Source organism: Orycteropus afer, unplaced genomic scaffold (genome assembly GCF_000298275.1).
Source record: "Orycteropus afer afer isolate SDZICR_OR568_19922 unplaced genomic scaffold, OryAfe1.0 scaffold00238, whole genome shotgun sequence".
Lineage (NCBI taxonomy): Eukaryota > Metazoa > Chordata > Mammalia > Tubulidentata > Orycteropodidae > Orycteropus > Orycteropus afer.
Genome location: NW_006921825.1, coordinates 4,567,388 through 4,594,600, shown reverse-complemented (window position 1 = coordinate 4,594,600; position 27,213 = coordinate 4,567,388). Strand labels below are relative to the sequence as shown.

Below are 27,213 nucleotides of genomic sequence, written 5' to 3'. Positions count from 1 at the left end.
CACCTCTTCCAGAATAGATATATTCTTTCTTCTGGCAGTCCATAGTACGGACTTTCAGTATTCTTCACCAGCACCACAACTCAAAAGCATTAACTCTTCTTCAGTCTTCCTTATTCATTGTCTAGCTTTCACATGCATATGAGGCAATTGAAAGTACCATGGCTTGGGTTAGGTGCATCTTAGTCTTAAAAGAGACATCTTTGCTTTTTGCAGGTTTTCCCACTGGAATATGATGTCTGACCTCTTGACTGCTGCTTTCTTTGGTGTTGTGGAAGTAAGTAATATGAACTCTTTGACAACTTCAATCTTTTCTCCATTTATCTTGATGTAACTTATTGGTCCAGTTATGAGGATTTCATTTTCTTTATGTTGAGGTGTAATCCACACTGCCGAGTGTAGTCTTTGATCTTCATAGTAAGTGCTTCAAGTCATCCTCACTTTCAGCAAGCAAAGTTATGTTGTCTGCATATCACAAGTTGTTAATAAGTCTTCCTCCAATGCTGATGTCACCTTCATATAGTCCACCTTCTTTGATTATTTGCTGACCATACAGATTGAATAAGTATGCTGAATGGATACAACCCTGATGCATATACTTCCTGAGTTTAAACCATGCAGAATTTCCTTGTTCTGTTCAAAAAACAGCCTGCTGGTCTCTGTATAGGTTCCTCATGAACACAATGAACCGTTGAGGAATTCCCATTCTTCTCAATATTATACATAATGTGTTATGATCCACACAGTCATATGTTTTACATAGTCAATAACACACAGATAAACATCTTGGTATTCTTTGCTTTCAGCCAAGATCCATCTGACATCAGCAATGATAGCTCTCATTCTATGCCCTCTTCTGAATTGAGGTTGCATTTCTGAAAGTTTCCTGTCAATATACTGTTGCGACTTTTTCTGAATTATCTTCAGCAAAATTTTACTTGCATATGATATTGTTCGATAATTTCCACATTCTGTTGGATCACCTTTCTTTGGAATGGGTACAAATATAGAATCTCTTTCAGTTAGTTGGCTAGGTAGCTGTCATTCAAATTTCTTGGCATAGATGGGGGAGTGCCTCCAGCGGGGCATCTGTTGAAACATCTCAGTGAGTATTTCATCAATTCCTGGAGCCTCGTTTCTCACCAATTCCTTCAGTGAAGCTTTGACTTCTTCCTTCAATACCTTTGGTTTTTGTTCATTGCCACCTTCTGAAATAGATGAGGAGGGTGACTTTTGAACAGAACAAGGGGATACTGCATGGTTCAAAATCAAGAAGAGAGTGCATCAAGGCTGTATCCTTTCACCATACTTATTCAACATGTATGCTGAGCAAATAATCCAAGAAGCTGGACTATATTAAGAAGAACATTGCATTAGGATTGGAGGAAGACTCATAAACAACTTGCGATACATAGATGACACAACTTTGCTTGCTGAAAGTGAGGATGACTTGAAGCTTTTACTGATGAAGTTTAAAGACTACAGTCTGCAGTATGGATTACACCTCAATATAAAGAGAACAAAAATCCTCCCAACTGCTACAACAGTGGCAGCTTCACAATGGATGGGGACATAATTGAAGTTTTCAAGGATTTCATATTAGTTGCTTCTACAATCAACACCAATGGAAGCAGCAGTCAAGACATAAGATGACATATTGCATTGAGTAAATTGGCTACAAAAGACGTCTTTCAAATGATGAAGAACAACGTTGTCTCCTTGAAGACTGAGGTGCACCTAACCCAAGCCATGGTATTTTCAATCATCTTTTATGCATATGAGAGCTGGACAATGAATAAGGAATACCAAAGAATTGATGCTTTTGAGTTGTGGTGTTGGAGAAGAATGCTAAGAGTAGCATGGTCTGCTAAAAGGACTAACAGATCTATCCTGGAAAAAGTGCAGCTGGAATGCTCCTTGGAAGCAAAAATGGCCAGACTTCATCTCACCTACTTTGGTTAAGTTGTCAGGAGGAACCACTCCCTGGAGAAGGATATCATGCTTGGAAAAGAGGAGGGTCAACAAAGAAAGGGAAGGCCCTCAGCAATATGGATAGACACAGTGGCTGCAATGATGGGCTCAGGTATAGCAAGGATCATGAGGTTGGCAAAAGACTGGGCAGTGTTTCATTCTGTTGTGCATAGTTTTCGCTACGACTCAGAGATGACTTGATGGCATCTAACAACAACAATGAAATGGATGAACATTGACCAATACTTTTTGGTACAGTGACTCTGTGTACTCCTTCCAACTTCTTCTGATGCTTCCTGAGTTATTCAATATTTTGTCCATAGAATCTTTCAGTATTGCAACTCAAGGCTTAATTTTTTTTCTTCAATTCTTTCAGCTTGAGAAATGTCAAGCGTGTTCTTCTTTTTTGGTTTTCCACTCCAGGTCTTTGAGCATTTCTTTATAATAATTAACTTTCTCTTCTGGAGCTTCTCTTTGAAATCTGTTCAGCTCTTTTATCTTGTCACTTCTTCCATTTGCTTTAGCTACTCTCCATTCAAGAGCAAGTTTCAGAGTTTCTTCTGACATCCTTTTTGTTCTTTTCTTCCTTTCTTGTCTTTTTAATGCCATTTTGCTTCCTTCATGTATGATGTTCTTGATGTCATGCCACATTTTTCCAGTTTTTCAGTCATTGATGTTCAATGTGTCAAATCTATTTTTTCAGATGGTCTGTAAATTCAATTGGTCATATTCAAGGTCATATTTTGGCTCTCGCAGACTTTGTCTTCAACTTCAACTTGAACTTGCGCATGAGCAATTGATGATCTATTCCACAGTCAACTCCTGGCCTTGTTTTGGCTGAAAATATTGAGGCTCTCTCTCTCTTCTCTTTCTACAGATGTAGTTGATCTGATTCTTATGTACTCCATCTGGTGGAGTCCATGTGTATAGCCACCATTTATGTTCTTGAAAAAAAAAAAGTATTTGCAATGAATAAGTCATAGGTCTTGCAAAATTCTATCATGTGATCTCTGGTATCATTTCTATCACCATGGCCATATTTTCCAACTGGCAGTGACTCTTCTTTGTTTCCAGCTTTCACATTCCTATCATTGGTAATAATCAACACATCTTGATTGCATGTTTGATGAATTTCAGATGGTAGAAGTTGGTAAAAATTTTTAATTTCCTCATCTTTGGCTTTAGTGCTTTGGTGAATAAATTTGAATAATAATAGTATTAACTGGTCTTCCTTGTAGGCATATGGATAGTATCCTATCACTTACAGCATTGTACTTCAGGATAGGTCTTGAAACATTCTTTGTGACCATGAATGCCACACCATTCCTCTTCAATTTGTCATTTCTGACATAGCAGATCATGTGGTTGTCTGATTCAAAATGGCCTAAACCAGTGCATTTCAGCTCATTAATGCCTAGGATATTGATCTTCATGAGTCCCATTTAAATTTTGAAAGCTTCCAATTTTCCTATGTTCAAACTTCATACATTTCACATTCCAACTATTAATGGATGTTTGCAGCTATTTCTTCCCATTTTGAGTTATGCCCGTGAGCAAATGGAGGTCTCAAAAGCTTTTCTCCATCCATGTCCTAAAGGTCACCTCTACTTTGAGGAGACAGAACTTCCCCAGTTTATTTTGAGTGCCTTCAGACTTGAGGGATGGATCTTCTGGCACTATATCAGACAATGTTTCAGGGCTATTCATAAGATTTCCAGTAATATATCAGACAGTGTTTCACTGAGATATGTAAGGTCTTCACTAGCCAATTCTTTGAGAAGCAGATGGCCCTTTCCTTCTTCTGAGTCCATCTTAGTCTGGAAGCTCTGTTGAAACCTGTTCACCATGGGTGACCCTGCTGGTATTTGAAGTACCAGTGGCATAACCTCCAACTTCACAGCACCACACAATCCATCACAGTTTGACAAACTGACAGACAAATAAATGGTGGCTGCATCCATTAGTTAATTAAATATTAAGGTATAAAAGGTGACTTTGTTTCACTAAAAAACTTATCATTTATCATGTTAAATGACTCTTCAAAATTTTTATTGATTTTTGCAGGTTATTTAATTGTTAAGTGTGGTTTTGACTTGCAGACATAATCATAGATATATAAATACTGTTAAAGTAAAATATAAATTAACAGTGATGATCTTAGAGAATTTAGTGGGTAGGAGTTATAATTCAAAATTTGCCAGCTGGTTTTGTGGCTTTGGCAAGAAATTGAGACACTCAACATCAGCTACTCATCTTTGTAACAGGTAAAAAATAGTTCTTATTTACAGAATAATTTTGAATATATATGAGATTATGCATATAATACTTTAGCACAGCATGTGGTAAATAGTAAATCCTCAAAATATTTAACTGTCTTAGAATGACTTCACACATGTGCAGGTTCCTAAGTTTCTCCAAAGAATCTAGTTCTTCACTCTACTGCCTGAAACTATACTTTTCAGTTCACTAAACTTTGCTATAATGAGGATAACTTACTCAATTAAACTCAAATCCTGGTAAAACTCCTCTATGAGAGTTAAAATCTGAGGCACTTGATGTGTGTTAATAGAGTAGCCTAAAAGTGGAGCCTTAATTCTATCTTAAAATCTTGACCTAAGTCTAGAATCAATGTTGAATTTTAAAGTTGCTTTTTCCAACAGCAGTTTCTCTATAACCTTTGTGCTGACCCAACAATATACCCTAAAGGAAATATATTTTTCTATGGTTGGGAGCTCTGGTAGCATAGTGGCTAAGACACTTGCCTGCTAACCAGACGGCTGGTGGTTCAAACCCACCAGCCACTCCTCGGAAGGAAGGTTGGGCAATCCTACTTCCGTAGTGATACTGCCTCGGAAACCCGAGGAGGGGTCGCTGTGAGTCGGGGCCGACTCGACGGCACATAACAACAACAACAACAACATGGTTGGCTAGATGCAGGATGTCACAGCCTATTTCCAGGAGGCCCTTTCCTCTATACTCCAATAGATACAGGATGTGACAGCCTATGCCCGAAGGGTCTTGACACACAGCATTATTGATAAATCTTACCAGGAAAATACATGCTTAAGAAAGCAGTTTAAATAACAGGTTCCCAGAAAAATATGTACTGTCATTGTTCTGTGACCATACTGTACTTTGAAAATTGTGTACACTTGCAATTGTGTACCCTTATCCAATCATGTAATATATGTTATCCAACAGTCCCCACTAAGACCCTGCTCCCAGCTAACCTGCCTTAAACTTCCAGCTAACCTGCCTTTAACTTCCAACTAACCTGCCTTTAACTTCCAGCTAACCTGCCTTCAACTTCCAACCAATCATGATTTTGTAGCTTTAGTTCCTGCTTCAACTGGATAAAAATGCTTGCTGCTTTATTGTCTGGTGTAGCAGACATCTTCACTCTATGAATTGGGATGTTTTCCTGGTCCAGTTCATCTCTAGACTTTCAATAAATCTCTTTTATTTTTAGAGTGTATGTTTCCATTCTAGGACACCTCAATATACTTTAAAACAGCAACAAGAGCAAAGAGCAGCATCTAGTAAGTACAGTTAAGGAGAAAAATACAAACTTAGCTGATTGGATTCATTTTACATATATAACTACAAGTGTCAAACAGATACGTAGAAAATCCTATTCTAATTCCCTATGAATTTCATATTCATTCACCTGGAAGCCTCTCTCATTGAATATCCTATACCATGCCTATTCCTCCTTCTCAATCAATGAAAAGTAAAGGGAATGGCCTGAGAACTAGTTCATCTGCCTACCAACACATCTACCAGCTCATAAATATATATACTTACAGACTCTCTCTTCTCTCCTAGTAGAGTCAAGAATGTCTTCACTTTTGCCTAAGGTCAGCCCTTTCACCTGTGCCCAGAATCACATCCCATTCACTAGCTCAGGACCTCACTCTGGCAATTTATTCCCATCTACCTATATTAGCATTTCCTTCCTCTCAATTGGTTCATATTCTGCATTCAAACTTGTTTATACACATCTTTAAACATAGATAGATAGATAGATGATAGACAGATAGACAGATACTGGCATAGGTGCTGTCAAATGTTTTCTAACTCATAGTGACCTCATGTGACTAAGTAGAACTTCCCCATATCATTTTCTGGCCTGTAATCTTTATGGGGGGAGCTCTGGTGGCATAGTGCCTAAGGCATTTGACTGCTACCCTGAAGGCTGGTGGTTCAAACCCACCAGCCACTCCTCGGAAGGAAGATGGGGCAATGTACTTCCGTAGTGATACTGCCTCAGAAACCCAAGGAGGGGTTGCTATGGGTCGGATCCAACTCGACAGCACATGACAACAACAACACCAATCTTTATGGGAGCATATTGCTAGGTCTTTCTTCTGTAGAGTCACTGAGTGAGTTGAAACACAATCTTTGAGTTAGCAGCTAAGTGGTTAACCATTGCACCACCACGGCTCCTATATATAAATAGTGATATATATAAAATGATAATAGAGCATAACCAAATAGGGTTTATTCTAGGACATCAAAGTTTATTGATCAACCAATTAACTTCACCACATAAAAAAAAAAAAAAATCTCTGGTCCTATAAGTTTATGTGAATGATCAGAATTCCCAAGTGTATAGTAGCGCTGGCAAGGGGCAAGGTTGTGGTCACTGCTTGGTCACAGCCAGCTACCCAGAGGGACCGAGTAGTTGAATCTGCCGGCTTGGGACCACAGTCACAGGGGACATCAAGCTCAATTGGCATAACATACTATACAAAACATTTTTCTACCTCCTACTTTGGCAAGTAGCTACTGGGACCTTAAAAGCTAGCAAGCTGCCATCTAGATGCAATGATGGGTCTCTCGTCATCCAGAGCAAAGAAGAATGAAGAAAACCAAAATTCATGGAAACAATTAGTCCTAGCAACTGGTACACCATCTGATCTGCAGCATATGCAAGTATGAGACCAGAAGAACTAGATGGTGCCCGGCTACCACTGTCATCCACTTGGAAGGAGATCTATGTAGGAGACCCTTGATAGAGAGGGAGAACAATGTGGAACAAAACTCAAAATCATTTGGAGGAAAAAAAAAAAAAAAGTGGGGACCAGGTTTGCTGGTCTGATAGAGCCTGGTGGAACCACTGAGACTATGGCCCTTAGCTGCCCTTCAGGTCTGGAATTGAGCCCACACCTGTGGTTTCCAGCCAAACAAAATACAGGCATATGAGTTGAACATTTGCCTCAAGTAGATACACTCCTTGGAGAGAACAATCATGGGAGAAAGATGGGCTGCTTATGCACAGGGAGACAGCTCAGGGGGCAAGAATGTATGGAGGGATGGACACTGGGAAGAGGTAACTATTGGGAGGAAGTGGGAGGGGAGCTGTTGCATTGTGGTAAACTGTGGTCAATGACATGAGACAAAGTATATGTGAACTGCTGTATGGAAAGTGAATTTGCTCTGTAAATCTTCACCCAAATCACAATAAATAAAAAAATAAAAAATAAAAAAATCTCAATAAATGAGAAAAGGCATCTAATAAAGTTTAATACCCATTCATGATAAAAACTACTGGCAAACTAGATTAAAGGGAAACTTACTTATTGTGAATAAAGGATACCTAAAAATAGCCCACATCAAAAATCATATGAAATATTGAAAACTTTTTCCCTGAAATCACGAAAAAGAGACAAGGATGGTCACTATCACCATTTTTATCCAACATTGTACTGAGGTTCTAGTAAGTGCAATAGCCATGGAAATAAAATGCAAGAGGACTGAAAAGGAAGAATTATATCTGCCATTATTAGCAAATGACATGTGTTGTTGTTGTTTGTTGTTGTTATGTGCCGTCGAGTCAGCCCCGACTCATAGCGACCCCTCCTTGGGTTTCCGAGGCAGCATCACTACGGAAGTAGGATTGCCCAACCTTCCTTCCGAGGAGTGGCTGGTGGGTTTGAACCGCCAGCCTTCTGATTAGCAGTCAAGTGCCTTAGCCACTATGCTACCAGAGCTCCTAATGACATGTGTAAATATAGAAAATCCAAAAGAATCTACAAGCCAACTAGTAGAATTAATAGGAAGATTTAGCCAAATCCCTGAATACTAAGTCACTTAAAAAACAACTGTATTTTGGGATAGAAGCAACAAAAAAACAAAAAATAAGATTTTGAAAAATAAAGTTGTTGTTAGTTGCCACTGAGTTGATTCTTACTCATGGCAACCCCAACCCCATGTGTGCAGAGCCGAACTTCTCCACAGGGTTTTCAAGGTTGTGACCTTTCAACTGCATATTGCCAGCCTGTCTTCCAAGATGCCTTTAAGTGGGTTCAAACCACTGTCCTTTTGGCTAGTAGTTGAGTGCTTAGCTATTTGTGCCACCCTGTTACTCCTTGATAAATAATACCAAATTAATTATATAAAAAATATGAAATACCTAGGAGTAAATTGAAAGACAAATTGCTAGACTTCTACACTAAAAACTATGCTTAAAAACTGAAACTAAGAAAGATATATATTATTTAAGGATTGGAAGACAATATTTAAAGATGTTCATTTTCCATGAATTAACCCACTCGCTTTGGTCCTTTTCCCCACCACTTGGGGTTGACTCATTATGGTCACAATGAACTACCTCCTCACTCAGTGGTCAGTTATTTATCTTCTTCTTCTTGACCTCTTAGAACCAAAAACCAAACATACTGCCATCAAGTCAGTTCATAATGACCCCTCCTTGGGTTTCTGAGGCAGTATCTCTACGAAAGTAGATTTGCCCAGTTTTCCTTCTGAGGAGTGGCTGGTGGGTTTGAACCGCTAGCCTTTTGGTTATCAGTCAAGTGTGTTAGGCAGCATTTGAAATAATTTGCACTCCTTCCTTTTTTAAACATTTTCCTGCTAGATTCCAGGAACCACATTTCTGATTTACCCCTCGCTTGCTGGTGAGCTTGCTGGTTGTTTCTTGTATAGTTTCTTGAGTCTTCCTACTCTATCAGAACTATTGGAGTGTCCTAGGTCTTTACTCCTCTATCCCTTTCTTCTATAAATCGAATCTCTCTTCAAAGGTGCTCCCTTCAAATCCTTAAATAGCATCAATAAGCCAATTATTCCCAGGATTGAGCTCTGCTGGGCTTCTCCTTGGACCTTGGACTTCTCTTTTAAGTTCGTGATTCACCAGCAACTCAACAGCTCTATTTGGATGACCAAAATGCAACTCAAAATCAACATACTTAGAAGAGATTTCTTAATTTTCACAATTAATCTGCTCCTCAGATCTCATCTCTCTCAATGACTTCATCATCAAGGTCTTCAGGTCAACAATCCAGGAGTCATTACTTATTTTACTCTTTCTTCCAGTCAGAGGGCTGGCATATGTTCAGAGCAAGGCCAATTGGATTCTCTCCCACGACTCTGATTCTTGAGTGGGTGACACAAGATTAGAAAATTGATTGGACCTGATTCATTCCAGCTGAGACAGCCTTAAGAGCCCATTTATTAGTTCCTGTTACCTAGATTCCCAGAAATGCTTTTGTCCTTAACCTTCCAGAGTCCTACTTCCTCAGTTTTGCTTTTGAGTCTGTAAACTACTCCATATCCATCCAATGAATTTATTTTCACCTTAATTTTTCTACTTGCTGTTTTTGCATTTTGCAACAAAAAACCTTTTCTAATATGGAAGAGTAAATGAGTAAATGAATCTCTGAATTATAAAGGCTTATTTTCCTTTCCATGGCTTGATCAATAAGTCAGTCAACAGATATGTGTGAAATAATTACTATGTGCTAGACACGTTATAATACTTCTTTATCATGTTCTTTTTTAGGAACTGCCCTCCCCTCTCTACCTATCCAATCTTAATAAGGCTCCTTGTAACCTTCCTCAGAGCTACAAGCACTTAATAACCTCCTGCAGCTCTGAATTCTTACAGTATATATATTTGACAAATTATCATTTTGTCATTTTTAAAAAATTATTTCATACTTTGGAGCAGACTACTTGCAAAACTAGCCACAATAATTCCTCTGTATGCTTTTTGTGATGTGATTTTGTCACGCCTCTCATCAAGACATAGAGTCTATTTCTCTACCCCTTGAATTTTTGCCTGACTTCATGACTTAATTTAACCAATGGGACATTTTAAAATGTCACATGGATAGAGGCTGGTAAAGTACGTGCTCATGTAGTTTGTCCCCTCTTGCTTCTGTGAACCTTTCCATGCCCATGTGAACAAGCCTGGGCTACCTTCATGGAGGATGAATGAACACATGAAGAGTAAGACTAGGCTGGGTGATCTAGGATAGTTGACTTATATATCTATCTTATCCAGCCTCAGCCAAATGGTCCCAGAACAGGGGGAAAAAAAAAGATTTATAAGAAACAAGTTTTAATTGAGACATGTCAGTAAGCTTGCAGGCAGTTTGTTGTGTGGCAAAAGCTGATACAATGCATCTAATTCTTTCCTTATAGGCTAGATCATATTGTCATTGAAGACTGGAGCTACTTCTTTTTAAGGATTTTACAGTAGGCTTGTAGGAGTCACTGGGTGGTGGAAATGGTGAAGTGTTCAGCTACTAAACGAGAGTTCAGTGGTCCAAACCCAACTACTTTAGACGAAAGGTCTCGTGATCTGCTTCCAGAAAGCCACAGCCAGGAAAACCCTATGCAACACATGGAGTTGCCATGAGCTTGATTAGATGGCACCTTTTTTTTTTTTTTTTTGGTATGTGTGTGTGTGTACATGTACATGTGTTTGTGTATTTTAGGGAAGGTGTACTTGCTAAGATGATCTTTCATGTGACTGCTACTTCCAATTTGTATGACTGAAGAAACTGGAACCTCACTGAATCTCCATTTGCCATCTCAGAGTCACAAACACTAATGATCCTAACAGTAAGTTTTAACATGTACTGGGAAGAAACAAAGGGTGTTTATATCTAAGAAACATAAGAATTTTACACAGCTACAATAAAATGTTAAATAAATGTTTAATAATTTGAGAAACCATTAAATAAAATGTTGCTTGAAATAAGCAAGCTTATGAAGGGCATAGATAGCAAAAAGTCAAGTATGCTGAAAAGCAAAGAAAAAAAAAATAGAAAGAAACAACACTGAAAGGCTAATAGTGGTTGTTGTAGGAAGAGCAATGCTCTCCAAAGATGTCTATATCCTATTTGCCAGAACCTGTCAATATGTTGTTTGCATTCCAAAAAGTTTTTGCAGGTGTGATTAAACTAAGGCTTTTGAGATGGGGCAGAATAACTCAAATTATCCAGGTGGGTCTAATGTAATCACAAGAATCTTTAATTCTTTAATTGAAGAGGGAGGTAGAGGTTTGGTATCAGAGAAAGACTCAAAGAAACTATACTGCTGGCTTTAAAGAAAAGAAAGGTGCCAAGAGCCAAGGAATGCAGACGGCCTCAAGAAAGTAAAAAAGGTAAGGAAATAAATGAGTTCTCCTCTAGCACCTCCAGAAGGAACAAAATCTTGCTGATATCTTGATTTTAGCCCCATGAGATCCATCATGGCCTTCTGACCTCCAGAAATGTGAGATGATTAATTTGTTTTAAGTTGCTAAATTGGTGGCAATTTGTTACAGCAGCATTAGGAAAATAACACAATGATTATTTCTGGGTGATGAAATTTGGATCATTATTACTTTTATTTATTGTATAAAACATTTATATAAAAACATTACCAAAACCAAACTCACTGCCTTCAAGTCGGATCCTGCTCATAGAGACCCCTCCTTGGGTTTCAGAAGCAGCATCTCTACAGAAGTAAATAGCCCAATCTTCCTTCCAAGGAGTGGCTGGTGGGTTTGAACTGCCAGCCTTCTAGTTAGCTGTCAAATGTCTTAGGCACTGCGCCACCAGAGCGCCTATAAAAACGTTGTTGTTGTTATGTGCCGTTGAGTCGGCCCCGACTCATAGCGACCCCTCCTTGGGTTTCCGAGGCAGTATCACTACAGAAGTAGGATTGCCCAACCTTCCTTCCGAGGAGTGGCTGGTGGGTTTGAACCGCCAGCCTTCTGGTTAGCAGTCAAGTGCCTTAGCCACTCTGCTACCAGAGCTCCCATAAAAATAAATATATGTATGTATATTTTAAATTAGAATTTAAATTGAAAACAAAAAGACTTTCTAAGACTCTTGCCAGGTTGAGCTCAGTGTATTTATCCAGTGTAACTCTGTGGTCATGTGGGTAGAGGCAACATTCCATTTCTGGGAGAATTCTCACTCAGCTATTTGTTTGACGCTACTGCTTATTAAGTTCCTATGTGTGAGGTTTTCTTTTCTTTTCTTTTTTTTTTTTACTTATCATTCAAAGCAGTGCTTTATGACGTAGGTATTATTATCACCAATTTACAAATAAGAAAACTAAGTAAAACATATAATGTAATTTGCTTGACTCACACAGACACCAAGAGGTGGAGCAGGGATTCAAACTTAGATCCATCTGACTCCATAGCCTGCTCAAAAGCTAGAGTGGGCATGATTATATGATTCATGAGTGTGCAAGAGGTGGCAGTGGTATAATGGGGAAAGGAACAATTGACCAGACAGCACAGGCTTGCTCCTACCACTAACTCCACTTCCTTCATTAATTCATTTATTCAAAAGATATTGAGAATTTACTATGTGCCAGGCACTTTCGTAAGTGTTGGGAAAGGAGGCAGTGGACAACAGACCAACATCCCAGCCCTTGTGATGTTTGTATTCTTGTGAGATGCAAAAGACAATGTTGCTGTTGTTATGTGCCGTCAAGTCGGCCCCGACTCATAGCGACCCCTCCTTGGGTTTCCGAGGCAGTATCACTACGGAAGTAGGAGTGCCCAACCTTCCTTCCGAGGAGTGGCTGGTGGCTTTGAACCGCCAGCCTTCTGGTTAGCAGACAAGTGCTTTAGCCACTATGCTACCAGAGCTCCTGCAAAAGACAATAATCAAAATAAATTTTGTTTCCCTTAATATATTATGTCGGAACAAAAGCATCAACTCTTCTTTGGTGTTCCTTATTAATTGTCCAGCTCTCCCATGCATATGAGGCTGTTGAAAATACCATGGCTTGGGTTAGGTGCTCCTTAGTCTTCAAAGAGAGATCTTTGCTCTTCAGTGCTTTAAAGAGATTTTTTTTGCAGCAGATTTGCCCAGTGCAATATATATATATTACGTTAGGAAGCCTCATAAGATGTCAGTTTTTGTTGTTGTTGTTATGTGCCGTTGAGTCGGGCCCGACTCATAGCGACCCCTCTTGGGTTTCACTACGGAAGTAGATTGCCCCATCTTCCTTCCGAGGAGAGGCTGGTGGGTAGTGGATGGTATAATATAGTCAAAAGAACAAGGGCTTTGAGGACAGGATTCCTGGTTTGAGTCCTGGTTCTGCAAGTATGTGTCTCTGCAGAAAGTGCTTAAGTTTGTTCTGCAGTAAAATGGGAAGAATAATCCCTATCAACCAAGTTTGTGTGGATAAATAAACATGATTTAAAAAACGAAAAAACCAAAAAACTCACGGCCATCGAGTCAGATCCGACTCATAGCAACCCGTTCTTGGGTATCAGAGGCAGTTGTTGTTGATGTTATGTGCCATCGAGTCGGACCCGACTCATAGCGACCCCTCCTTGGATTTCCGAGGCAGCAGCACTATGGAAGTAGATTGCCCCATCTTCCTTTTGAGGAGTGGCTGGGGGTTTGAACTGCCAGCCTTCTGGTTAGCAGTGAAATGCCTTATGCACTATGGCACCAGAGTAAAACCAAAATAATAGAACTCTGCTAATAAGGCAGCTATTATTATTGATGCTGTGGCCCTGAAGCTCATTCTGATTCCTTAAGAAACACTGCTACTCAGAGACACAGATGACGGGGGTTATTTCCATAAAGACCCATTGATTAGGTTGTATTCAACTGTATGACCAGACTCCTTTTCACATTCTCAGTCAGTATAGGTGCTGGTCCTTCTTACTTAAATCAGACAATTGTCTCCTAATTTTCTGAAGCCTCAGGTGGAGCCTTTCTGTTCATAGGGACAAGGGGCACTGGTAAAGAGAGAGAAGTCTGAGTTGTCTGCAGCTGCAGACTTAATCTCAATTAACAAAAGCCACCTGGGGAACTGGCTGTGCTGGTAATGGCTGGGGCCAAATTGTTTTCAGGCTGTGGGTTGCCAGGGCTTTGTTAACAACCCTCAGGGAGGGACTCACAGAAGATTGTATTTACTTTTGCTGGATGCCGGCCCTGTCTGGCAGTCTTCACTTTATAATGTGGCCTACATCTGAAGGCTTTGTTCCTGAGTGGGGTCAGGTCCCTGTAGGCTGGTCAGGTTGAATTTTTAATTCAAAATGCTCTTCCATCCTCAACATTGCTGCCTCAGTGTAGTTAACTTCACCCTCTGGGACCCTTCCAGAAATACACAGACACACACACAAACCTTTTAGCGCTTAGTCCTTTCAAGCACTTAACACAGTTTATGTATTCATGTACCAATAGCTTATTAGTCTCTCACACCTGATGGTAAAGCAGGTCAGGGCTCTGGCTGCTCCTGCTCACCACTGTTATCCCACCCCTTTCCCTATGGGTCTCTGTTATAACTAGGGTTGTCAGATTTAGCAAATAAAAATACAAGACAACTAGTTGCCAGTTTAATTTGAAATATGAATAAATAATAAATAGTTTTAAGTACAATATATCCTAAGAAATATTTGGGACATACATTAAAAATATTGGTTATCTTAAATACAAATATAATTATGAGTCCTGTATTTCATCTGCAAACCTTAGTATTCTTTCTGATGCTCAATAAACATATACATGGAAAAGTGAATGAGGCCAATGCATAATCAAAAACTGAAAATCCAATGCAGACATTTTCCTTGAAACTACCAACCAACATGTAAGGAGTAGTTGTTTCAAGATGGTGGAATTCCTGAAGAATTTTCATTTTTTGATATACTTTTCTTATTTTTTCAAACTGACTGCAGCAAGCAGAAAAATAGTCAAATATTTGTTTTTTGTGGTTTATATATATTTGGTTATATATGTTGTTCTTGTTGTTAGGTGCTGTCAAGTCAGCAGCAACTCATAGCAACCCTATGCACAGCAGAACGAAGCAGTGCCTGGTCCTGTGCCACCCTCATGATCCTTGCTATACCTGAGCCCATTGTTGCAGCCACTGTGTCAATGCATCTCATTGAAGTCCTTCCCCTTTTTCATTGACACTCCACTTTATCAAGCATGATATCCTTCTCCAGGGCATGGTCCCTTCTGACAATATGACCAAAATAGGCCAGATGAAGTCTGGCCATTCTTGCCTCCAAGGAGCATTCCAGCTGTACTTCTTCCAGGACAGATTTGTTAGTTCTTTTGGCAGTCCATAGTGCTTTCAGTATCCTTCGCCAACACCACAACTCAAAAGCATCAACTCTTCTTTGGTGTTCCTTATTAATTGTCCAGCTCTTCCATGCATATGAGGCTTTTGAAAATACCATGGCTTGGGTTAGGTGTTCCTTAGTCTTCAAAGAGATATCTTTGCTCTTCAGTGCTTTAAAGAGGTTTTTTTGCAGCAGATTTGCCCAGTGCAATACATCATCTGATGAGACGTAATCCAGATTGCAGACTGCAGTCTTTAGTCTTCATCAGTAAGTGCTTGAAGTCATCCTCACTTCAGCAAGCAAAGTTGTATCATCTGCATATTGCAGGTTGTTACTGAGTCTTCTCCAATCTTGATGCCATGTTCTTCATATAGTCCAGCTTCTCAGATTATTTGCTTAGCATACAGATTGAAGAGGTATGGTGAAAAGATACAACCCGTACTCACTCTCTTCATAATTTTAAACCTTGCAGTAGTACCCCCTTGTTCTGTTTGAACAACAGTTTCCTAATCTATGTACAGGTTCCTCATGAGTATAATTAAGAGTTCTGAAATTTCCATTCTACTCAATGTTATCCATAATTTGTTATAATTCACACAATCAAATGCTTTTGCATAGTCAATAAAACACAAGTAAACATCTTTCTGATGTTCTTTGCTTTCAGCCAAGATCAATCTCACATCAGCAATGATATCCCTTGTTCCACATTCTCTTCTGAATCCTGCTTGCATTTCTGCAAGTTTTCTGTCAATACACTGTTGCAACCATTTCTGGATTATCTTCAAGATTTTACTTGTGTGTGATTATTAATAATATTGTTCAATAATTTCCACATTCTATGGGATCACCTTTCTTTAGAAGATGTACAAATATGGATCTCTTCCAGTCAATTGGCCAGGTAGCTGTCTTCCAAATTTCTTGGCGTAGACTGGGGGTGCCTCTAGCATGGCATCCATTTGTTGAGACATCTCAATGGGTATTCTTTCAATTCCTGGAGTCTTGTTTTTCACCAATTCTTTCAGTGCAGCTTCAACTTCTCCCCTCAGTACCTTTGGTTCTTGATCATATGCTACCTCCGGAAGTGGATGAACATCAACCAATTTTTTCGGTATAGTGACTCTGTGTATTCCTTCCACCTTCTTTTGATGTTTCCTGCATCATTCAATATTTCACCCACAGAATCTTTCAATGTTGCAACTTGAGGTGATTATATATGTATGTCAATATGTATATATATACATATATACATACACACACAGCTTCCCTGACATTAGTGTAAAGCATGCTTAAAAAAGAAACAATTTGTGTTTTTCCCTTATCCTAATAGCCAGGATTTTTGAACAATCACATTATCAGAGGCTAGGATGGATGAGAATATAACTGAAACAATATTAAGAGGTCCACATAGCATATCAGTAGAATACATAAAGGGGATAGGAGTTCAAAGAATGTATGTTGTTGTTTTTAGGTGCCTAGTTGGCTCCAACTCATAGATACCTCATGCACAACAGAATGAAACACTGCCCAGTCCTGCACCAGCCTCAGAATACTTGCTATGCTTGAGCCCATTGTTGCAGCCACTATGTCAATTCTTCTCATTGAGGGTCTTCTCCTTTTACTCTGACCTTCTACTTTATACCAAGCATGATATCCTCCTCCAGGGACTGGTCCCTTCTAACAACAAGACCAAAATAGGTGAATCTTGCTATGCTTGCTTCTAAAGAGCAATCCGGCTGCCTTTCTCCTGGACAGATTTCTTTGCTCTTCTGGCCAAACCAAAAAAACACTCACTGTCATCGCTTTGATTCTGATTCATAGAGATGCCCATTGGTTTTTCAAGCTGTTAAATCTTTACAGAAGTAGATTGCGCTAACTTCCTTCCTCAGCAGCTAGTGGCTTTGAACCACCAACCTTCAGGTTAGCAGTATTCTTCACCATTAAAACCAAAAATCAAACTCACTGCCATTGAGTTGATTCTGACTCATAGTGACCCCCTTTGGATTTCTGAGGCAATAAACCTTTATGGAAGTAGATCGCCCAGTCTTCCTTCCACAGAATGCCTGGTGGGTTTGAACTGCCAACCTTCTGATTAGCAGTCAAATATCTTAGGCACTATGACCCCATAGCTCCTTGTCACTATGAGTCAGAATTGACCCTATGGCAGGGAGTTTTTTCTTCACCACTACCACAATTCAAAGGCATCAATTCCTTTTTGTTACATGCTGTTGAGTCAGCCCGATCATAGTGACCCCTCCTTGGGTTTTCATGATGGTATCCTTAGCCTTCCTTATTCCTTGTCCAGCTTTCACATGCATATGAAGCAACAGAAAATACCATGCCTAACTGCTGACCTTCTGGTTACCCAAATGCCTCTTTCACTATGCCACCAGAGCCTCCTTAGTCTTTGTGGTGGTTAACATTCTGTGTCAACTGGGCCAGGTTGTGATTTTGAGCTGCGTGGGTATCTAGTGGGGCAGTGCCCAAGGCATTTGACTGCTACCCAGAAGGGTGGCGGTTCAAACCTACCAGCTGCTCCACTGAAGGAAGATGGGGCAAATCTACTACTGTAAAGATGTACTGCCTCGGAAACCCAGTGGGGTTCACTATGAGTCTGAATTGACTCAGTGGCGGTTAGTTTGGGTTTGGGTTTTGGCAGCTGGATATAGTTATTCCCCATGATGAGCTTGGATGTGATGAAATCAAGTCCAAGTGGAAGTTGCTGTGAGCAGCTAATTAGTTGCCTTTGGGGTGTGGCCTGCTTCCAGTACATGTGGAGAAGCTTTGAGAAGAGTCTCTAGCTTTTTGGCAGGCTTGGATCCTGTATTTGGCTGAATCTTCATCGCCAGTTCTGGACTTGAACCGATGGCCTGCTGTGTTGTCTACTGATTTTAGGATTGCACTCTTATCTGCTGACCTTGGGTTCATCAGCCTTGGTGGCCAGAAGCTGCATGAGTTAGCAGTTGCCTCCAGCTCTAGTAGGCCTGGAACAAGAGGCAGAGCTGAAGTCCAAGGTCCAGAGGACTTCACCCAGCCCTAAAACCAGCACTCTGAATTCAGATTTTTAAACTCCTAAACTGTAAAAGAATACATTCCTGTTGATTAAAGCCATCCATTTGTGGTATTTCTGTCATAGCAGTACTTGAGAACTAAAACAGTTTTCAGGGTTTTTTTTGTTTGTTTGTTTGTTTGTTTGTCTGTTTGCTTCTTAACACTTTAAAGAAGTCTTTTTCAGCAGATTTGCCCAATGCAATATGACATCTGATCTCATGGCTGCTACTTCCATGGGTGTTGATTGTAGATCCAAGTAAAATGAAATCCCTGACAACATCAATCTTTTCTTCATTTATTGTGATGCTGCTTATTGGTCCAGTTGTGAGGATTTTTGTTTTCTTTATATTGAGGTGTAATCCACATGCAGACTGTAGTCTTTTATCATCATCAGTAAGTGCTCCAAGTCATCCTCACTTTCAGCAAGCAAAGTTGTGTCGTTTGTGTATCTCAGGTTGTTAATGAGCCTTCCTCTAATCTTGTTGTCATGTTCTTCTTCATATAGTCCACCTTTTTGGATTATTTGCTCAGCATACAGATTGAATAAGTGTTGTGAAAGGATCCAAACCTGATGCCCACTCTTTCTGTTTTAAAACCATGCAGTACCTCCTTGTTCTGTTTCAACAACAGCCTCTCGGTCTGTGTGCAGGGTCCTCATGAGCTCAAATTGCAATTCTCATTCTTCACAATATTATCTATAATTTGTTATGATCCACACAGTCAAATGCCTTTGTATAGACAATAAAACACAAGAAAGCATCTTTTTGGTACTCTTTGCTCTCAGCCAAGATCATCTGACATCAGCAATGATACCCCTTATTCCATGTGTCCTCTTCTGAATCTGACTTGAATTTCTCGCAGTTCTCTTTCTATATACTACTGCAACCATTTTTTTTTTTTTTTTTTAATTTTATGGCTGTTATTAATTACACAGTACTTGTTGAGAAAACCAGGTCCTGAGGCTTCAGGGATGTCAAGATAAATAAAAATATCTAATAGTTAAACTCAGGACAAAAAAAAAAATCATGAAAGTAATAACCTAATAGTTAAACCCAGGACAAAAAAATCATGAACGTAAATTTTGATTGCTAACCAGAAGGCTGATGGTTCAAACCCACTAGCCACTCTTGAAAGGAAGGTTGGGCAATCTACTTCCACAGTGATACTACCTTGGAGACTCAAGGAAGGGGTTGCCATGAATCAGATCCAACTTGAATGCAGTGCGTTGTGTTGAGTTTGTTGAATATATTTAGAATCTTTTTTTTTTTTTTTAATTTGCAGAATGAGGATGGAAAAACAAAAGCAAAACAAATAACACATGCTCTTACAGAGAATTAGATGAAGATACCTCTCTGCCCCTCATCACTTTCTCTGTCTCTGTCTTTCTGTGTCACAGACATACATACCTTCCTCATGATGCCTTGGGGTCAAGCACCCTTCAAATGTGTCTTTTGAATATTAGCATAGGCTCATCAGTGATAAGCATGTTCAGAATGCTGCATCTTAATGAAACAAGAAAGGGAAAGAACTAAAACTTTTCTAAGACATTATGTGCAGGATAAAGAGCTCTGGTGGTGCTTTGGTTAAAGCATTGGGCTGTTAACCAAAAGGTCAGTGGTTCAAACCACCAGTTGCTTCACAGGAGAAAAACAAGGCAGTCTGTTTCCTTAAAGATTTATAGCCTTGGAAAACCTATGGGGGTCACTATGAGTCAAAATTGACTCAATGTCAGTGAGTTTGGAGTTTGATGTGCAGGGCACTGGGCATAGCATGGTATCTCATTCCACTTACAAAAGTAACACTAAGTTAGACACATGAACCCTATCTTGTGTCTCAGTGATACAGTGAAAATTACAAGCACTGCCAGAATCATTGCAAGATGCTTAATAGTTAAGGAAATGTTCACTCAAATTCAATATGCTATAGTAGCTAAAGCAGAAAGCATTTATTATTCTGGCAATGCTCCTTCTCAGTTTCTAGTACAGAATATGATGCTGAAATCATTTGGAGGTGTCTCTTCCCTCTCTTCCATCAATGTTAATGTCTTCAATATTCAGGTGTGAGAAATGAAGAATAGGCTATTTATCTTGTTAGCCCCAGGTCAGTGTGCATGGGCAACAGAATGTTGTCTTGTTGTTATTGTTATTTGCCATCGAGTTGGCCCCGACTCATAGCGACCCCTCCTTGGGTTTCCAAGGCAGTATCACTACGGAAGTAGGATTGCCCAACCTTCCCAATTTAGCAAACAGCAAAGACTCTGAATTTTGGCCTGCTTCAAGCCTCGTCACACCTCTGATTTTTTCCTTCCCCAAATAGGAACAGAATAAAATCAACTTCATCCACTTAGCAATGGGAGACAAGCATGAAAGGGCAAAAATGCAAAGCCTGTCCTTTTGAAGGGTTCCTGGTTTTAAAAGGAGAGAATTAGTTGGTTGAGCTTTTAAAGAAGGATAATGTGACTTTGAACAAAGGAAGGCTGTGAAGTGACAGCACCTTGTCACTCCAAAAGTGGGGAGAGAGAAGAAAAGGCAATTTGATGATTGCTAAGGATGGAGAAGAGTGAGATACATCCATTTTAACTCTTTACGTGACAGCATTTTGAATAGGCCTCTCTCAACTACTGATTAAATCCACTGAGCCTGAGCCAAATTTAGACTCTTCCATGTCGGAATAGTGCATAAACTATAATAGACATATTTTCCAAGTTGCACAGAACCATCTTCTTTTCAACTGTGGCATAGAGGCTTTGAGCAAATTACATATTAAGTGAACTGTGTTAATTAAAGACAGATGGAGACAAGTTTTATACAGTGATTCCTCCAGAGGGATGTCCCTAAACACACAGTGAAATCTCTATTATTTTTCTATTAACATTCTCTGAATAAAAGTGTTTTTTTTTTTTTTTTGTCTTTGCTAGTACGAACCACTAGGTATGCATATTTAAATAACAGTCATACTGAATTTGTTTTAAGAACTAGCTCTCTACATAATGGATGCATTAAAATGTAGAGCAAAATGGAGTAGATACATTAAATACACATACATACACAAAAGAACAGGAGGTAAAAGATACTGCAAGTTTCTTGGCCATTTTCTAAGCCTTGCATTATGGTAATGGCTTTCAGAGAGGATCACAGTTACTTATTGTCTAGCTGTTAACATAAGTTAACTCTAGTTCTGCTCACATCTACAAGGTGAGAAAGGTAGTATCCAACCTTTTTATAAGGAGCCTTGGTAGTACAGTTAAGCACTTGGCTGTTAACCAATAAGTTATCAGGTGGAAACCACCAGCTGCTCAGGGGGAGAAAGACACGTCAGTGTGCTTCCATAAAATTTAGAGAGGAAGATAGCTCTTGTGGAGCTCTGACTCATGGCAATCTTATGTACAAAAGAACAAAACACTGCCCTGGGCCTGTGTCAACTTCACAAATGCCAGCATGTTCAAATCTACTGCAGTGTCATTTGTGCCAGTCTATCTCACCGAAGGTCTCCCTCCCCTCACTGGCCCTCTACTTCACCAAATACAATTGATACTTTCTGAGGACACATCCAAAGTAAACAAGTCTGACAACGTTCTATTGTAATCCATAAGGTTTTCACTGGCTAATTTTCCAAAGGAGATCATCAGGCCTTTCTTCCTAGTCTGTCTCAGTCTGGAAGCCCCACTGAAACTTGTCCACTGTGGTGATCCTACTGGTATTTTAGATACTGGTAGTAGAGCTTCCAATATTGTAGCAACTTGCACATTGCTACAGTACAACCAACTAACAGGCTAGTGGTGGCCATAAGAATTACAACCTTGGAAGCTGGATGAGACAGTTCTATTCTGCCCTATACAGTTACTATTAGTTGGAATCAACTTGACAGCACAAGGTTTTGTTTTGTTTTGAACCCCTTTTTCAACTCCCAGAAATATATGTGACTGCTAAGAAATGTGCTGCAAAGAAACTGCTTTTGTTGTCAATTATTTTAAAAGGAACAGGAAAGTACTACATGTAAATTCTAGAGATCAACCTCATGTCAGCCAGAAAGGTCATATATTGTGCTCAAAAACTCTGCCCCCACAGTTAAGGGGAAAATTATCTAATGAATGATAAGCAAATGATCCAAACTCAATTCTTATGAGTCCATTTAATTACAATGCTTTAACAAAAATAATGGCCTCAGGGCAAAAGGGTAACAATTGAACCAAGTAATACTCATAGGTGACAATAAAACAAATATTGCTTCATTATAAAGCCAAAGTAACTGAGAAGAACAAAAGCCCCCAAGGAATATTGAATGAAGATTTTGCAAAGGAACCACCTAGGAATCTAGTAATAATAGTATTTGTGAGTGAAGGGGAAGGTGGGAGTGTCTCCATTCAAATGTCCAGTAAAACCACTTACCACAAATTAACCAGGAAAGGATGCTCCAGACCCTGCATGATCTGGAGTTCCTTGAAAACGTTCCTCACTTCGTTGCGCTCCACACACTTTTGTTTGTTCATGTACTTCATTGCATACATTTTCTTGGTGTCATTCTTCTGTACAATGCAGACCTAATGGTAAAAACCAGTATGAGAATGTGAATGGGGAGATGACAGGAGATGGCACAAGTCTTGTTCTTTAGCATGACTTGTATGTCTTTAACACTTGTGAAGTCTACGATGCTAAAGTACCACTCAACTCTGATTTAAGAGCAAAAATTTCATTTCGTTTCCCTGTACCAAGTCAACTCCTAAATTCTTACTTTCTCAAGTTTTTTTTTTTCCTTTTTCTATAAACAGCATTTTGGAGAAAATATCTCTACTTAAGGAATCTTCCAACCAAAAATGATATTGATAGTCGTGGTTTCAGTGCCTGAAATGGGCATGACTAAACTATCAAGCTGACCAAAAATTGTGCAAAGAATTTCTGTTTTAACCATAGGTGATAAAACAAAAAAGGACTTTCAGCACTAGAAACATTAAATATGTATATGTTTTTGAAATTATGTAGGCCCATTTGATATCTAATAAAGTAGACAACAGATTATTTTAAAATACAAGTTCAACATGGAATATGAATTATTATTCCCCCTTAGACCATTTCCCCATTGAGAAATTAATAATGAAAGTCTAAACGTAGAAGGTTCTTACAAAAAATCAGACTGGATATGCATTTTTTTTTCATGGTAGGTTTCTAAAGATGAAATGGTATAACTAGGGACAGGAAATAGAGAAATCAAGTGGCTTCTCTCCCACATAAAAAGAATAGCTCTTAAGCACTGACAAGGTAACTGTTACTAGAGATAAATCTGATACAATTTGAAAATTTACTCTGAAACATTATTCTCCTTTAGAGTAGAGGGACAAGTCTTAAACTCTACTGAGAATGAATAGATTTGACTTTAGTGAGAGAATTTTGAGCACAGTATCAAAGGCCTGTCACAAACTTCACCCAAATTGTGGTGAAAATTTTATAATAATCGATTATATATAAAAAAAAAAATCTTCTCTGAATTATATCTTTGTGGTTCTAGTAACTCGATAGACTGAACATTTTTGGACCCTCTCTTCCCTGACCTATACAACACAGCTAGTTGCTAAACATTTTGGTTCTCACCTTCCCAAAACTGCCTTTCCCAATGGCTCGCAAAATTTCAAAGTGGTCAAAGTTGACTGTAAAACAAAAAGAACATTGTAAGTGATTGTCAATTTTGGCTTAGTAACAAATAAACAATAAAGATTGGGCTAAACTGAAGTACTTTGTTTAAAACAGCATTCTACATTCTAGATTACCTTGGGGAGCTCTAGGGGTGAAGTGCCTGAGCATATGACTGCTAACCAGAGGGCGGGCGGTTGAAACCCACCAGCCACTCCTCGGAAGGAAGAATGAGCAATCTACTTCCGCAGTGATATTGCCTCAGAAACCCAAGGAGGGGTTGCTATGAGTCAAAATTGACTCCACAACATCGAGTTTGAGACTACCTTAAAATGCCAATTCATTAATGCAATAAAAATTTATTGAACACTATTAGGTACTAGAGGGCTCTGGTAGCAAAGTGGCTAAGGCACTTGACTGCTAACCAGAAGGCTGGCAGTTCAAACCCACCAGCCACTCCTTGGAAGGAAGGAAGATGGTGCAACCTACTTCCATAGTGATACTGCCTGAGAAACCCAAGGAGGAGTTGCTATGAGTCGGGTCCAACTTGACGGCACATAACAATAACACTACAACAACATTAGGTACTAATCATATTGCTTGGTGCTGAAGATACAGTAAAAATAGAATCTCTGCCTTTATGGAACATATAGTTCCATAGTCCTTATGAATTAAACCATTGCAGAAATAAATGGAAAATTAAAACTCCTACTGAATGGTAAGAGAGGGCATGGAACTCTACAAAGCATATAACAGAATTTGACATAGTAAGTCAGGTGAAGCATCTCTTACCACAGACAATAACATAGAGATCTGGTCTTGTGTGAATATGACTCCACTGAGGATCTATTTTTTTTAATTTTCATTTTTTAAATTGTTGTAAAAGTAAATATAATGCAACCTTTGCCCTTTCAGTGTTTTCCACATGTACAGTTTAGTGGTATCAATTACATTTAATCATGCTGTGCAACCATCACCAATAATTGTACCCAAATTTTTCATTGCCATAAATATAAAGTCAATGTTTCTCAAGCAATAACTCCCCCTTTTCCTCCTCTCTCCTAACTCTGGTAACCACTAATACACTTTTGTTTGTATACATATGCCTATTCTAGATATTTCATATAAGTTAGATCATACAATATTTGTCCTTTTGTGATTGCCTTATTTTACTCAGCATAATGTTTTCAAGGTTCATCCATATTGTAGCATAAATGAGCCCTCCATTGCTCTTTGTAGTATAACATTCCATTGTACATACATAGCACATTTTTTAATCCATTTACCTGTTGGTGGACATTTAGGTTGTTTGTACTCATTGGCTATTTTAAATAGTGTAATAAACAATGGTCTACATGAATGTGATTGCATCCCAGCTTTCATATTTCTGAGGTATATATCTCAGAGTGGAATTGCTGGCTTATATAGTAATTCTATGTTTTAGCTTTTTGAGGAATTACCACATTGTTTTCCATAGCAGCTACACCATTTTGCATTCCTACAAGCAATAGGTAAGCGTTCTAATTCTTCCACATTCTCTCCAACATTTATTGTATTCCTTTTTTTTTTTTTTTTAACTTAGTCATCACAGTGGGAGTGAAGTGGTATCTCACTGTGTTTTAGGTTTGCATTTCCTAATGACCAATAATGTCAAGCAATTTTTCATGTGCCTGTTGGGCATTTGTATATCTTTGATAGAATGTCTACTCAAATCCATTTGCCATTTCTTGAGGGGTTATTTGTCTTTTTGTTAAGTTGTAGGAGTTCTTATATATCCTGGATGTTAAACCCTTATCCAGTCAATTGTTTCCTCAAATTTTCTCCAAGTCTATAGGAAGTCTCTTCACTCTGTTGTTAAAGTCCTCCATTGAACAAAAATTTTTAATTTTAATAAAGTCCAAATTATTTATTTTGTATTTTGTGGTTAGTGGTTCAGTGTTGTCCTGGCTAAGGATCCATGTTAAAAATGAGGTCTAAAAAGAAATACTCCATGTTTTCTTCTAGGAGTTGTAGCTCTTTCATTTAGGTCTTTGATCTATTTTGAGTTAATTTTCATATATGGTGTGAGGTATACATTCAGAACTGTCTGCAAGAGAGACTATTCTTTCATTATAGTTAATTAGCACCCTTGTCTGAGGCTCTGCTTTTAAAACGTCTCCCTTACCTGTTTTCTCACTGGGAACCTCTGTATGGAAGTGATCTGAATTTTCCCAAGTAGCGAGCATTATACCCATAACTTTATATAGGAAGAGCTAATCTTAGACAATGAATATCTAGCATATGAGGGGATATATGTATGTGTGTGTGTGTGTATGTGTGTATTTAGAAACAAAAACCCATTTCTGTTGAGTCAATTCTGAATGAAAGTGACCCTACGTGTTACAGTAAAACTGCTCCATAGGGTTTTCTTGGCTATATTTTACAGAAGTGGAGGCTGGCATAAAGTTTGAACTGCCAAACTTTAGATTAATAGTCAAGCACAAACTATTTGAGACACTCAGGGACCTGATGTGCACAGATGTCTAATAAATAGTATTTTTAAGTTATGATAATCTTCCACATTTGTCATTTTAAAACAACAGCTCTCAGAAGTTAAAAGTGGTAGATATTTAGTTTATAGGTAGCTTGTTCTCTTAGGTCAAGACTTGTGCAATGCTTAGTGTGAGAACAATGAATGGCAAATTTTCCCTGAAGGATGGCAATCTTTGATTTCTTGCCCTGATGACTTTTGAGACAATGTTCATCTTTGTTTCCCAATTTTTAAAATAAGGATTTAGATGAGTAAAATTCCAAATATGGGGTTTTAAGAGTGTACTCAAAAGACTGCTGAACACTGGAAGCTACCATCCATCTCTTTAAAAGACCTATTCTGTATCATTTTTTTCATGAGTAATTAAATTAGTTCTTCCTAAAAAAGAGAGAAGTGGGTGAGGGGTTCGGTTAAGATCTTTTCCAGAAGTCTGAGGACTGAAACAGTTTTATAACTTGATTTAATTAGCATTTCCTTTTATGAATTATGGGAGCTCTTGTAGCGTAGTGCCTCAGGCATTTGATTGCTAACCAGAAGGCTGGCGGTTCAAACCCACCAGCCACTCCTCAGAAGGAAGGTTGAGTAATCTACTTCTGTAGTGATATTGCCTCGGAAACACGACATTGTGTTTCATTTGTCTATTGCGTTTCTGAATTATAACATCACAATAATGATACAACTTCACGTAAATGACTTAAACTCTCTGATTCTCC

At 38.8% G+C, this 27,213-nt stretch overlaps 1 protein-coding gene across 1 annotated transcript in view; it reads right to left on the bottom strand.

Moving 5' to 3' along the window:
• STK32A (serine/threonine kinase 32A) overlaps nucleotides 1-23,982 on the bottom strand; it is a 218,728-nt gene extending 194,746 nt beyond the window's left edge. Inside the window, exons 1-2 of the mRNA XM_007949130.2 lie at nucleotides 23,932-23,982; nucleotides 22,735-22,886 (exon numbers count right to left, since the gene is read on the bottom strand). Of these exons, the coding sequence (XP_007947321.2) occupies nucleotides 22,735-22,853 (119 nt within the window). The 5' untranslated portion in view covers nucleotides 22,854-22,886; nucleotides 23,932-23,982. The remainder of the gene's footprint in view (nucleotides 1-22,734; nucleotides 22,887-23,931) is intronic.
• Between the last annotated feature and the right edge of the window lie 3,231 nt (nucleotides 23,983-27,213).